The 13,957-nt window shown below is 45.2% G+C and overlaps 1 protein-coding gene across 9 annotated transcripts in view; it reads right to left on the reverse strand.

Moving 5' to 3' along the window:
• Positions 1-4,056: 4,056 nt before the first annotated feature.
• The window catches only part of LOC139745857 (gamma-butyrobetaine dioxygenase-like), a 27,456-nt gene continuing 17,555 nt past the window's right edge, over positions 4,057-13,957 (reverse strand). For 3 of the 9 annotated variants that reach the window (XM_071656486.1, XM_071656484.1, XM_071656485.1), the window contains exons 7-10: positions 13,356-13,461; positions 11,997-12,211; positions 9,329-9,486; positions 4,057-6,073 (exon numbers count right to left, since the gene is read on the reverse strand). In XM_071656486.1, the coding sequence (XP_071512587.1) occupies positions 5,913-6,073; positions 9,329-9,486; positions 11,997-12,211; positions 13,356-13,461 (640 nt within the window). In that variant the 3' untranslated portion in view covers positions 4,057-5,912. The remainder of the gene's footprint in view (positions 6,074-9,328; positions 9,487-11,996; positions 12,212-13,355; positions 13,462-13,957) is intronic. The other 6 variants (XR_011712005.1, XR_011712004.1, XR_011712000.1 and 3 more) reach the window with 6 other exon arrangements.

Consider the following 13,957-nt stretch of genomic DNA (forward strand, 5'->3'; position numbering starts at 1 on the left):
CATCATTTACATACACACCATCATTTACATACGCCATCATTTACATACACACCATCATTTACATACGCCATCATTTACATACACCATCATTTACATACACCATCATTTACATACGCCATCATTTACATACACACCATCATTTACATACACCATCATTTACATACATCATCATTTACATACACACCATTTACATACATACCATCATTTACATACTCACCATCATTTACATACACCATCATTTACATACACACCATCATTTACATACTCTATCATTTACATACACCATCATTTACATACACACCATCATTTACATACACCATCATTTACAAACATCATCATTTACATACACACCATTTACATACATACCATCATTTACATACTCACCATCATTTACATACACCATCATTTACATACACCATCATTTACATACACACCATCATTTACATACTCTATCATTTACATACACCATCATTTACATACACACCATCATTTACATACACCATCATTTACAAACATCATCATTTACATACACACCATTTACATACATACCATCATTTACATACTCACCATCATTTACATACACCATCATTTACATACACCATCATTTACATACACACCATCATTTACATACTCTATCATTTACATACACACCATCATTTACAAACACCATCATTTACATACACACCATCATTTACATACACCATCATTTACAAACTCCATCATTTACATACACACCATCGTTTATATACACCATCATTTACAAACTCCATCATTTACATACACACCATCATTTACAAACACCATCATTTACATACAGACCATCATTTACATACAAACCATCATTTACATACACCATCATTTACATACACACCATCATTTACAAACACCATCTTTTACATACATCATAATTTACATATACCATCATTTGCAAACACGATCATTTACATACACATCATTATTTACATATACCATCATTTACATATACCATCATTTACAAACACCATCATTTACATACACACCATCGTTTATATACACCATCATTTACAAACTCCATCATTTACATACACATCATCATTTACATATACCATCATTTACATATACCATCATTTACGTACACCATCATTTACATACACACCATCATTTACATACACACCATCATTTACAAACACCATCACTTATATACACCATCATTTACATATACCATCATTTACATTACAAACACCATCATTTCCATACACCATCATTTACATACACCATCATCTACATACACCATCATTCACAAACACCATCACTTATATACACCATCATTTACACCATCATTTACAAACACCATCATTTACATACACCATCATTTACACCATCATTTACATACAACCTAACGACACGGAGGTTGTAAGATGGTTGCCTGGCCATTACTCCAACACTCGTAAGTGAGGAGGGTTCTTGTACTTGCCAGGGTCGGCTACTGTGATGATGGTAATAATGCAGGGTTATGATGTAGGGTTATGATGTAGGGTTATAATGCAGGGTTATGATGTAGGGTTATAATGTAGGGTTATGATGTAGGGTTATGATGTAGGGTTATGATGTAGGGTTATGATGTAGGGTTATAATGCAGGGTTATGATGTAGGGTTATAATGCAGGGTTATGATGTAGGGTTATGATGTAGGGTTATGATGTAGGGTTATAATGTAGGGTTATAATGCAGGGTTATGATGTAGGGTTATAATGCAGGGTTATGATGTAGGGTTATGATGTAGGGTTATGATGGTAGGGTTATGATGTAGGGTTATAATGCAGGGTTATGATGTAGGGTTATATGTAGGGGTTATGATGTAGGGTTAGATGTAGGGTTATGATGTAGGGTTATGATGTAGGGTTATAATGCAGGGTTATAGTAGGGTTATAATGCAGGGTTATGATGTAGGGTTATGATGTAGGGTTATGATGTAGGGTTATAATGCAGGGTTATGATGTAGGGTATAATGCAGGGTATATAATGGGTTAGGGTTAGGAATTGTAGGGTTATGATGTCAGGGTTATGATGTAGGGTTATAATGCAGGGTTATGATGTAGGGTTATAATGCAGGGTTATGATGTAGGGTTATAATGCAGGGTTATGATGTAGGGTTATAATGTAGGGTTATGATGTAGGGTTATGATGTAGGGTTATGATGTAGGGTTATAATGCAGGGTTATGATGTAGGGTTATAATGCAGGGTTATGATGTAGGGTTATAATGTAGGGTTATGATGTAGGGTTATGATGTAGGGTTATGATGTAGGGTTATAATGCAGGGTTATGATGTAGGGTTATAATGTAGGGTTATGATGTAGGGTTATAATGTAGGGTTATGATGCACGGTTATAATGCAGGGTTATGATGCACGGTTATAATGCAGGGTTATAATGCAGGGTTATGATGTAGGGTTATAATGTACGGTTATAATGTAGGGTTATGATGTAGGGTTATGATGTAGGGTTATAATGTAGGGTTATGATGTAGGGTTATGATGTAGGGTTATAATGCACGGTTATAATGCAGGGTTATGATGTAGGGTTATAATGCAGGGTTATGATGTAGGGTTATAATGCAGGGTTATGATGTAGGGTTATGATGTAGGGTTATGATGCAGGGTTATAATGCAGGGTTATGATGTAGGGTTATGATGTAGGGTTATAATGTAGGGTTATGATGTAGGGTTATGATGTAGGGTTATGATGCAGGGTTATGATGTAGGGTTATAATGCAGGGTTATGATGTAGGGTTATAATGTAGGGTTATGATGTAGGGTTATAATGTAGGGTTATGATGCACGGTTATAATGCAGGGTTATGATGCACGGTTATAATGCAGGGTTATAATGCAGGGTTATGATGTAGGGTTATAATGTACGGTTATAATGTAGGGTTATGATGTAGGGTTATGATGTAGGGTTATAATGTAGGGTTATGATGTAGGGTTATAATGTAGGGTTATGATGCACGGTTATAATGCAGGGTTATGATGTAGGGTTATAATGCAGGGTTATGATGTAGGGTTATGATGTAGGGTTATAATGCAGGGTTATGATGTAGGGTTATGATGTAGGGTTATAATGTAGGGTTATGATGTAGGGTTATAATGTAGGGTTATAATGTAGGGTTATGATGTAGGGTTATGATGTAGGGTTATGATGTAGGGTTATAATGTAGGGTTATGATGCAGGGTTATGATGCAGGGTTATAATGTAGGGTTATAATGTAGGGGTATGATGTAGGGTTATGATGTAGGGTTATAATGTAGGGTTATGATGTAGGGTTATGATGTAGGGTTATGATGTAGGGTTATAATGTAGGGTTATAATGCAGGGTTATGATTCAGGGTTATAATGTAGGGTTATAATGTAGGGTTATGATGTAGGGTTATGATGTAGGGTTATAATGTAGGGTTATGATGTAGGGTTATGATGTAGGGTTATGATGTAGGGTTATAATGTAGGGTTATGATGTAGGGTTATGATGTAGGGTTATAATGTAGGGTTATGATGTAGGGTTATGATGTAGGGTTATGATGTAGGGTTATGATGTAGGGTTATAATGCAGGGTTATGATGTAGGGTTATAATGCAGGGTTATGATGTAGGGTTATAATGCAGGTTTATGATGTAGGGTTATAATGCAGGGTTATGATGTAGGGTTATAATGCAGGGTTATGATGCAGGGTTATAATGCAGGGTTATGATGTAGGGTTATAATGCAGGGTTATGATGCAGGGTTATAATGCAGGGTTATGAACACAACACTTGTGTGATTATGATAGAGTTATGATGATAGTGATCATGAACTGACACTCGTCATGGTGTTAATGAAGGTAATTATCAGGTCACGATAATTAGGATTTAATGACAGGAGAGAGGGTGTTCGATTCTAAGGCTCTGGCTTCTGTCTTTGAGTTGTTTATTAAAAGCAATGTTACATACGAACCATCTAACGATATAACAAGCAATTATTATTTATCATTTAACAAAATCTAACAATAAAAAATGTATATTATTTCACAGGCAATGGTGTTCGTTCCTATTTATATAGATTCCTAAGTATAGACTCTCTCTCTCTCTCTCTCTCTCTCTCTCTCTCTCTCTCTCTCTCTCTCTCTCTCTCTCTCTCTCTCTCTCTCTCTCTCGTCGTTCTCAAGGGTCGTACCGTCGTGCTCAGGGTCGTGCCGTCGTGCTCAAGAGTCGTACCGTAGTGTTCAAGGGTCGTATCGTCGTGTTCAAGGGTCGTACCGTCGTGTTCAAGGGTCGTACCGTCGTGTTCAAGGGTAGCACCGTAGTGTTCAAGGATCGTACCGTAGTGTTCAAGGGTCGTAATATCGTGTTCAAGGGTCGTACCGTCGTGCTCAAGGGTCGTACCGTCGTGTTCAAGGGTCGTACCGTCGTGCTCAAGGGTCATACCGTCGTGCTCAAGGGTCGTACCGTCGTGTTCAAGGGTCGTATCGTCGTGTTCAAGGGTCGTACCGTCGTGTTCAAGGGTCGTACCGTCGTGCTCAAGGGTCGTATCGTCATGCTCAAGGGTCGTACCGTCGTGTTCAAGGGTCGTACCGTCGTGTTCAAGGGTAGTACCGTAGTGTTCAAGGGTCGTACCGTCGTGCACAAGAGTCGTACGTGTTCAGTGTTCAAGGGTCGTACCGTCGTGTTCAAGGGTCGTATCGTCGTGTTCAAGGATCGTACCGTCGTGTTCAAGGGTCGTACCGTCGTGCTCAAGGGTCGTACCGTAGTGTTCAAGGGTCGTACCGTTGTGTTCAAGGGTCGTACCGTCGTCGTGCTCAAGGGTCGTACCGTCGTGTTCAAGGGTCGTACTGTCGTGTTCAAGAGTCGTACCGTCGTGTTCAAGGGTCGTACTGTCGTGTTCAAGAGTCGTACCATAGTGCTCAAGGGTCGTACCGTCGTGTTCAAGGGTCATATCGTACCTAGTTATTAGGAGATGGGACCTAGTGATGGGGTCACCTTGTACCCAGTTATTAGGAGATGGGACCTAGTGATGGGGTCACCTTGTACCTAGTTATTAGGAGATGGGACCTAGTGATGGGGTCACCTTGTACCCAGTTATTAGGAGATGGGACCTAGTGATGGGGTCACCTTGTACCTAGTTATTAGGAGATGGGACCTAGTGATGGGGTCACCTTGTACCCAGTTATTAGGAGATGGGACCTAGTGATGGGGTCACCTTGTACCTAGTTATTAGGAGATGGGACCTAGTGATGGGGTCACCTTGTACCTAGTTATTAGGAGATGGGACCTAGTGATGGGATCACCTTGTACCCAGTTATTAGGAGATGGGACCTAGTGATGGGGTCACCTTGTACCAAGTTACTAGGAGATGGGACCTAGTGATGGGGTCACCTTGGACCAAGTTACTAGGAGATGGGACCTAGTGATGGGGTCACCTTGGACCAAGTTACTAGGAGATGGGACCTAGTGATGGGGCTGCTCTGTACCTAGTGATGGGAAAACATGTCAGAGTAAGAATCCAGTGATGGGATTCTACAGGAAGGAGACGCCTCGTTCCTCCTGTAGGACTCGAACTTGGCTACTGTAGGAAGATGTCGTATTTCTCCTGTAGGACTCGAACTTGGCTACTGTAGGAAGACGCCTCGTTCCTCCTGTAGGACTCGAACTTGGCTACTGTAGGAAGATGTCGTATTTCTCCTGTAGGACTCGAACTTGGCTACTGTAGGAAGACGCCTCGTTCCTCCTGTAGGACTCGAACTTGGCTACTGTTGGACTCGAACTTTGCTACTGTAGGACTCGAACTTTGCTACTGTAGGACTCGAACTTGGCTACTGTAGGAAGATGTCGTACTTCTCCTGTAGGACTCGAACTTGGCTACTGTAGGAAGATGTCGTATTTCTCCTGTAGGACTCGAACTTGGCTACTGTAGGAAGATGTCGTATTTCTCCTGTAGGACTCTCCGTTTCGAAAGGGCTTCGTCCCAGTCTAGGTACACCTGGTGCATGTAGCGTTCCCCCAGCGCCCCGCTGTAGGCCGTGCGTCCGTGTAGGAGACGTGTGTTGTCCATCACCAACATCTCGCCTACAGGGAGGCATCAGCTGATCAGGTAAACAAACCCCCACGTGGTCTCAGCGTGGGGGTTTGTTGACCCGATCAGCTGACGGACCGTCTCATCAGCTGATCAGGTAAACAAACCCCACGTGGTCTCAGCTGACGGACCGTCTCATCAGCTGATCGGGTAAACATACCCCACGTGGTCTCAGCTGACGGACCGTCTCATCAGCTGATCGAGTAAACATACCCCACGTGGTCTCAGCTGACGGACCGTCTCATCAGCTGATCGAGTAAACATACCCCAGTGGTCTCAGCTGACGGACCGTCTCATCAGCTGATCAGGTAAACATACCCCACGTGGTCTCAGCTGACGGGCTGTCTCATCAGCTGATCGGGTAAACAAACCCCACGTGGTCTCAGCTGACAGACCGTCTCATCAGCTGATCAGATAAACAAACCCCACGTAGTCTCAGCTGACGGACCGTCTCATCAGCTGATCGGGTAAACAAACCCCACGTGGTCTCAGCTGACGGACCGTCTCATCAGCTGATCAGATAAACAAACCCCACGTGGTCTCAGCAGTGGGGAACGGGGAAATTTTGGCTGACCAGAATCCATTTTAGATGACATAGTGCAGAGATGAACCATATTGACCACGTGTGACCACGTTGGGTTAATAGACGGTTCGCCTAAACAAATTCTTCTATTTCTATTCATAGATTATTATTTTAATTAATGGGTTGTTCACTTAGGGAGATAGATTGTACCATTAGCCATTCAAACTAATGGAATGATTATCTTCACAAGTTCTTTGTGAACATCGAAGAAAAAAGCGATTGGAGAAATAACGTTAGAAGAAAAAAATTAAAGAAATTACATTTCCAAAAAAAAAAAATGTAACTCAATTCATGGCGTTGCATGAGGCAAGTAGATACATGGTTAACTCATGAAGTAATGGATTAAGGTAAGTTTAATCCCTAGGTTTGTGCTCCAATACCGATTAATTAGCTAAATACATCATGATTAATAAAGTTAATTTGCTACATTAACACAGGTTAATCACTTGTGTATAATGCTGATGAGAATTATGGGCTGGTTAAACGAGTATTGGATGAGGGTTCTCTGCTGATTAAGGGTAATGTAAACAAGGCCTTACCAATAAGGTAATCTAGTAACGGGTAATCTAGTAACGGGTAATCTCTAGTAACGGGTAATCTCTAGTAACGGGTAATCTCTAGTAACGGGTAATTATTGATTAATGAACATGATGATGAGACTCAGAGATGAATGGATTCGGTGCGTTCACACGATTGTGTACGTCAACAAAGGGTCGTTAGCTGGTTCATTTGAACCAATAGGATGGTTGGCTCGTTAGGGTAAACAAACTGGATGGTCTAGTGATTAGGTAAACAAAGATGGGATTACAGTGACTGGGCAAACAGAGTGGATGATCAATGGAATGAGATCATGGAAAGTAAACACACGTGTGGAATAGCTTGCCTGGGGAGAAAACGGGATCAGAAAGTGAGAGGGAAATCGAGTGTGTGATGAGGTAATATATGGAGATGAGAATGGAAGAGAGGGATGGAGAGGGAATGGGGAAGATGTAGAAGGAGGACGGGAAAGATATGGGAAGGACAGAAGAGATAGGTGGAAGTGTTAGGGGCGAAAAAGAATATGGAAGGAAGAGAGAGATGGAAGCATGAGAGGGACATATGGACGAGAGGGGAGTGGGAAGGGGAGGCAGAGAAAACGAGAGGGGGGGGGTAAAGAAAGGGGAAGGGAGGCTGGCAGACACCATGGGAAGGGGAAGACACAGGAAGGTAGAGTGAGTTAGGGATAGAGATAGCATGTACTACACAGAGGCCCTACATAGCATTCACTACACAGAGGCCCTACATAGCATGCACTACACAGAGGCCCTACATAGCATGCACTACACAGACGCCCTACATAGCATGCACTACACAGACGCCCTACATAGCATGCACTACACAGAGGCCCTACATAGCATGCACTACACAGAGGCCCTACATAGCATGCACTACACAGACGCCCTACATAGCATGCACTACACAGACGCCCTACATAGCATGCACTACACAGAGGCCCTACATAGCATGCACTACACAGAGGCCCTACATAGCATGTACTACACAGAGGCCCTAAGCATGCACTACACAGACGCCCTACATAGCATGTACTACACAGAGGCCCTACATAGCATGCACTACACAGAGGCCCTACATAGCATGCACTACACAGAGGCCCTACATAGCATGCACTACACAGACGCCCTACATAGCATGCACTACACAGAGGCCCTACATAGCATGCACTACACAGAGGCCCTACATAGCATGCACTACACAGAGGCCCTACATAGCATGCACTACACAGACGCCCTACATAGCATGCACTACACAGACGCCCTACATAGCATGCACTACACAGAGGCCCTACATAGCATGCACTACACAGAGGCCCTACATAGCATGTACTACACAGAGGCCCTAAGCATGCACTACACAGACGCCCTACATAGCATGTACTACACAGAGGCCCTACATAGCATGCACTACACAGAGGCCCTACATAGCATGCACTACACAGAGGCCCTACATAGCATGCACTACACAGACGCCCTACATAGCATGCACTACACAGACGCCCTACATAGCATTCACTACATAGACGCCCTACATAGCATGCACTACACAGACGCCCTACATAGCATGCACTACACAGAGGCCCTACATAGCATTCACTACACAGACGCCCTACATAGCATTCACTACACAGAGGCCCTACATAGCATGCACTACACAGAGGCCCTACATAGCATGCACTACACAGAGGCCCTACATAGCATGCACTACACAGAGGCCCTACATAGCATGCACTACACAGACGCCCTACATAGCATGCACTACACAGACGCCCTACATAGCATTCACTACATAGACGCCCTACATAGCATGCACTACACAGACGCCCTACATAGCATGCACTACACAGAGGCCCTACATAGCATTCACTACACAGACGCCCTACATAGCATTCACTACACAGAGGCCCTACATAGCATGCACTACACAGAGGCCCTACATAGCATGTACTACACAGACGCCCTACATAGCATGCACTACACAGGGGCCTCTGAGCTGTAACATGAGACATGATAAGGAAGACTTCTACAGTCTACAGAAAGACTTCTACAGTCTACAGAAAGACTTCTACAGTCTACAGAAAGACTTGTACAGTGTACAGAATGATACTCACCACTCTTCAACTTAACCCTGATGGCTTGCTGTTCCATAACTCGGTTATAGATCCGAAGAGCCCGGTACCAGGGTTCGACAAGGTGAGGTTCCAAGTCCAGGTACGAGTCCCTCAGTTGTGAGTTGTTCACCCGGACCACCTGGCCATGATGGTCCAACCTGCAGGGGAGAGGACCACCTTCAGATGGTCTGTGGACCACGACACCTGAGGGTTTGAGAGAGTCACTGGTGACCAGGAGGTACAGTGAGTCACTGGTGACCAGGAGGTACAGTGACTCAATCCAGGAGTCATGGTGACCAGGAGGTACAGTGAGTCACTGGTGACCAGGAGGTACAGTGACTCAATCCAGGAGTCATGGTGACCAGGAGGTACAGTGAGTCAGTGGTGACTAGGAGGTACAGTGAGTCACTGGTGACCAGGAGGTACAGTGAGTCACTGGTGACCAGGAGGTACAGTAAGTCAGTGGTGACTAGGAGGTACAGTGAGTCACTGGTGACCAGGAGGTACAGTGAGTCACGTCCAGGAGTCACTGGTGACTCGGAGGTACAATGAGTCAGTGGTGACTAGGAGGTACAGTGAGTCACTGGTGACTAGGAGGTACAGTGAGTCACTGGTGACCAGGAGGTACAGTGAGTCAGTGGTGACTAGGAGGTACAGTGAGTCACTGGTGACCAGGAGGTACAGTAAGTCAGTGGTGACTAGGAGGTACAGTGAGTCACTGGTGACCAGGAGGTACAGTGAGTCACGTCCAGGAGTCACTGGTGACTCGGAGGTACAATGAGTCAGTGGTGACCAGGAGGTACAGTGAGTCACTGGTTACTAGGAGGTACAGTGAGTCACTGGTGACCAGGAGGTACACTGAGTCAGTGGTGACTAGGAGGTACAGTGAGTCACTGGTGACCAGGAGGTACAGTGAGTCACTGGTGACCAGGAGGTACAGTGAGTCACTGGTGACCAGGAGGTACAGTGAGTCACTGGTGACCAGGAGGTACAGTAAGTCAGTGGTGACTAGGAGGTACAGTGAGTCACTGGTGACCAGGAGGTACAGTGAGTCACGTCCAGGAGTCACTGGTGACTCGGAGGTACAATGAGTCAGTGGTGACTAGGAGGTACAGTGAGTCACTGGTGACCAGGAGGTACAGTGAGTCAGTGGTGACTAGGAGGTACAGTGAGTCACTTTTGACCAGGAGGTACAGTGAGTCACGTCGAGGAGTCAGTGGTGACCAGGAGGTACAGTGAGTCACTGGTGACCAGGGGGTACAGTGAGTCACTGGTGACTAGGAGGTACAGTGAGTCACGTCCAGGAGTCACTGGTAACTAGGAGGTACAATGAGTCAGTGGTGACCAGGAGGTACAGTGAGTCACTGGTGACCAGGGGGTACAGTGAGTCACTGGTGACTAGGAGGTACAGTGAGTCAGTGGTGACCAGGAGGTACAGTGAGTCACTGGTGACCAGGGGGTACAGTGAGTCACTGGTGACTAGGAGGTACAGTGAGTCACTGGTGACCAGGAGGTACAGTGAGTCACGTCCAGGAGTCACTGGTGACCAGGAGGTACAGTGAGTCACGTCCATGAGTCACTGAGTCACTGTGAGTTCCAGTTTATGTATGTGGTGAGGCCAGCACCATCTTGTGAGGGGTATGGACCGACCCTCACATTCCAGCTGCTGGACCACAGGTTAACCTAAGGCCGGAGACAGAGGGTTCCAGGACCTAGCACAGCTGGCTCAAGGGGCCGGTCAGGGTTCCGGGACCTGGCACAGCTGGCTTAAGGGGTCTGTCAGGGTTCCAGGACCTGGAACAGCTGGCTTAAGGGGCCGGTCAGGGTTCCAGGACCTGGCACAGCTGGCTTAAGGGGTCTGTCAGGGTTCCAGGACCTGGCACAGCTGGCTTAAGGGGTCTGTCAGGGTTCCAGGACCTGGAACAGCTGGCTTAAGGGGCCGGTCAGGGTTCCAGGACCTGGAACAGCTGGCTTAAGGGGTCTGTCAGGGTTCCAGGACCTGGAACAGCTGGCTTAAGGGGTCTGTCAGGGTTCCAGGACCTGGAACAGCTGGCTTAAGGGGCCGGTCAGGGTTCCAGGACCTGGAACAGCTGGCTTAAGGGGCCTGTCAGGGTTCCAGGACCTGGAACAGCTGGCTTAAGGGGCCGGTCAGGGTTCCAGGAGCTACTACAGCTGGTCCAACAGCTGGTGAGGGCCAGATATTGAGGGTTCCAGGACCTGAAGCAACCGGTCCAGAGACTGATAAGGGCCTGGAACCAGCAGAGATAAGATAATACTGGAACCAACCCAGATAAGACAGTACAGAACCCATAAGCCAAGATAATACTGGAACCAACCCAGATAAGATAGTACAGAACCCATAAGCAAAGATAATACTGGAACCAACCCAGATAAGATAGTACAGAACCAGCCAAGATAATACTGGAACCAACCCAGATAAGATAGTACAGAACCAGCCAAGATAATACTGGAACCAACCCAGATAAGATAGTACAGAACCAGCAAAGATAATACTGGAACCAACCCAGATAAGATAGTACAGAACCAGCCAAGATAATACTGGAACCAACCCAGATAAGATAGTACAGAACCAGCCAAGATAATACTGGAACCAACCCAGATAAGATAGTACAGAACCAGCCAAGATAATAACGTGTGGATATCTTACACAATGAGAGGTATCTTAAGCAGTTTGTGGAAGTCCTTCGTCTGCCGCTGGACACTTCCAGAGCCCCTGTTCCAGAAGTAGACGTGGGTGTTGGCCAGGGTCTGGTACTCATGTGGGTGGAGCTGACGGAGGTACTCAGCCACATGAAACCCATCCACCACGTCATTCTCCCCGCCCGAACCACTGAACTGCTTGATGCAGTGGAGGAATATGATCTGTGGAGGAAGTTACCCCACAGTGGTTACCCCACAGTGGAGGAAGTTACCTTACAGTGGAGGAATATGATCTGTGGAGGAAGTTACCCCACAGTGGAGCAAGTTACCTTACAGTGGAGGAATATGATCTGTGGAGGAAGTTACCCCACAGTGGAGGAAGTTACCCCACAGTGGTTACCCCACAGTGGAGGAAGATAATCTGTGGAGGAAGTTACCCCACAGTGGTTACCCCACAGTGGAGGAAGATGATTTGTGGAGGAAGTTACACCACAGTGGAGGAAGTTACCCCACAGTGGAGAAAGTTACCCAAGAGTGGAGGAAGATAATTTGTGGAGGAAGTTACCCCACAGTGGAGGAAGATGATTTCTGGAGGAAGTTACCCCACAGTGGAGGAAGATGATCTGTGGAGGAAGTTACCTGGCAGTGGAGGAAGTTACTCCACAGTGGAGGAAGTTACCCCACAGTGGAGGAAGTTACCCTACAGTGGAGGAAGTTACCCCACAGTGGAGGAAGATGATCTGTGGAGGAAGTTACCCCACAGTGGTTACCCCACAGTGGAGGAAGTTACCCAACAGTGGAGGAAGCATATTTACCATTATATTAACTAAAAGCATGATGTTTATATTAACTAAAAGCATGATGTTTATATTAACTAAAAGCATGATGTTTATATTAACTAAAAGCATGATGTTTACGTTAACTAAAAGCATGGTGTTTACCTTTATAAAGACTAAAAGCATGATGTTTACATTAACTAAAAGCATGATGTTTACCTTTATAAAGACTAAAAGCATGATGTTTACATTTTACCAGTCGTTCGTGCATGATGTGTACATGGATATATCTGAACTCATGAAAGCAAGAAAGAAAAAAATATTATAGAAATAACTGATAATTCTTGTTATCTGTTTATTTACCTACAAGATAAAGAATAACTCAGTTAGAATAATAAATCAATCAAGAATGACAACAAATAGGCTTCGAAGGCCAATAATAGAGTGACGTGGCTACACCTCAAACCAAAGAGGATTTGAAGGATGAATCCAAAAAACCCTTTTTCCTTCTCGAGTCTTATTCCCATGTCGTGTTCACCACAGGTGAACACCGTCTCTACCACATTTGCCACAGTGGTGGACACACTCACCCCTGGAACGTGGTGGTAGTAAGGTAAGTCGTTGTGCATCCCCAGTTTGGAGTCTGTGTAGGCCAAGCTATTGGGCACCACCTGGTTACGGATCGGGTACTCAGTCCTGGAACATATGAGGCGTAAACCAGGGTTATAATCAGGTTCCTCCTCAGTTCTGACGGGTGAGGGTCAGGTATCACAATATTAAGCAGTGGGGTTTACCCTCAGCATCATTAGACTCCCACCTAGAAGTTAATTAAGCAGTGGGGTTTACCCTCAGCATCATTGGACTCCCACCTAGAAGTTAATTAAGCAGTGGGGTTTACCCTCAGCATCATTAGCCTCCCACCTAGAAGTTAATTAAGCAGTGGGGTTTACCCTCAGCATCATTAGACTCCCACCTAGAAGTTAATTAAGCAGTGGGGTTTACCCTAGCAACATTAGCCTCCCACCTAGAAGTTAATCAAGCAGTGGGGTTTACCCTAGCATCATTAACCTCCCACCTAGAAGTTAATTAAGCAGTGGGGTTTACCCTAGCATCATTAACCTCCCACCTAGAAGTTGATTAAGCAGTGGGGTTTACCCTAGCATCATTAGACTCCCACCTAGAAGTTAATAAA

This window comes from Panulirus ornatus, chromosome 63, assembly GCF_036320965.1.
Source record: "Panulirus ornatus isolate Po-2019 chromosome 63, ASM3632096v1, whole genome shotgun sequence".
Taxonomy (NCBI): domain Eukaryota; kingdom Metazoa; phylum Arthropoda; class Malacostraca; order Decapoda; family Palinuridae; genus Panulirus; species Panulirus ornatus.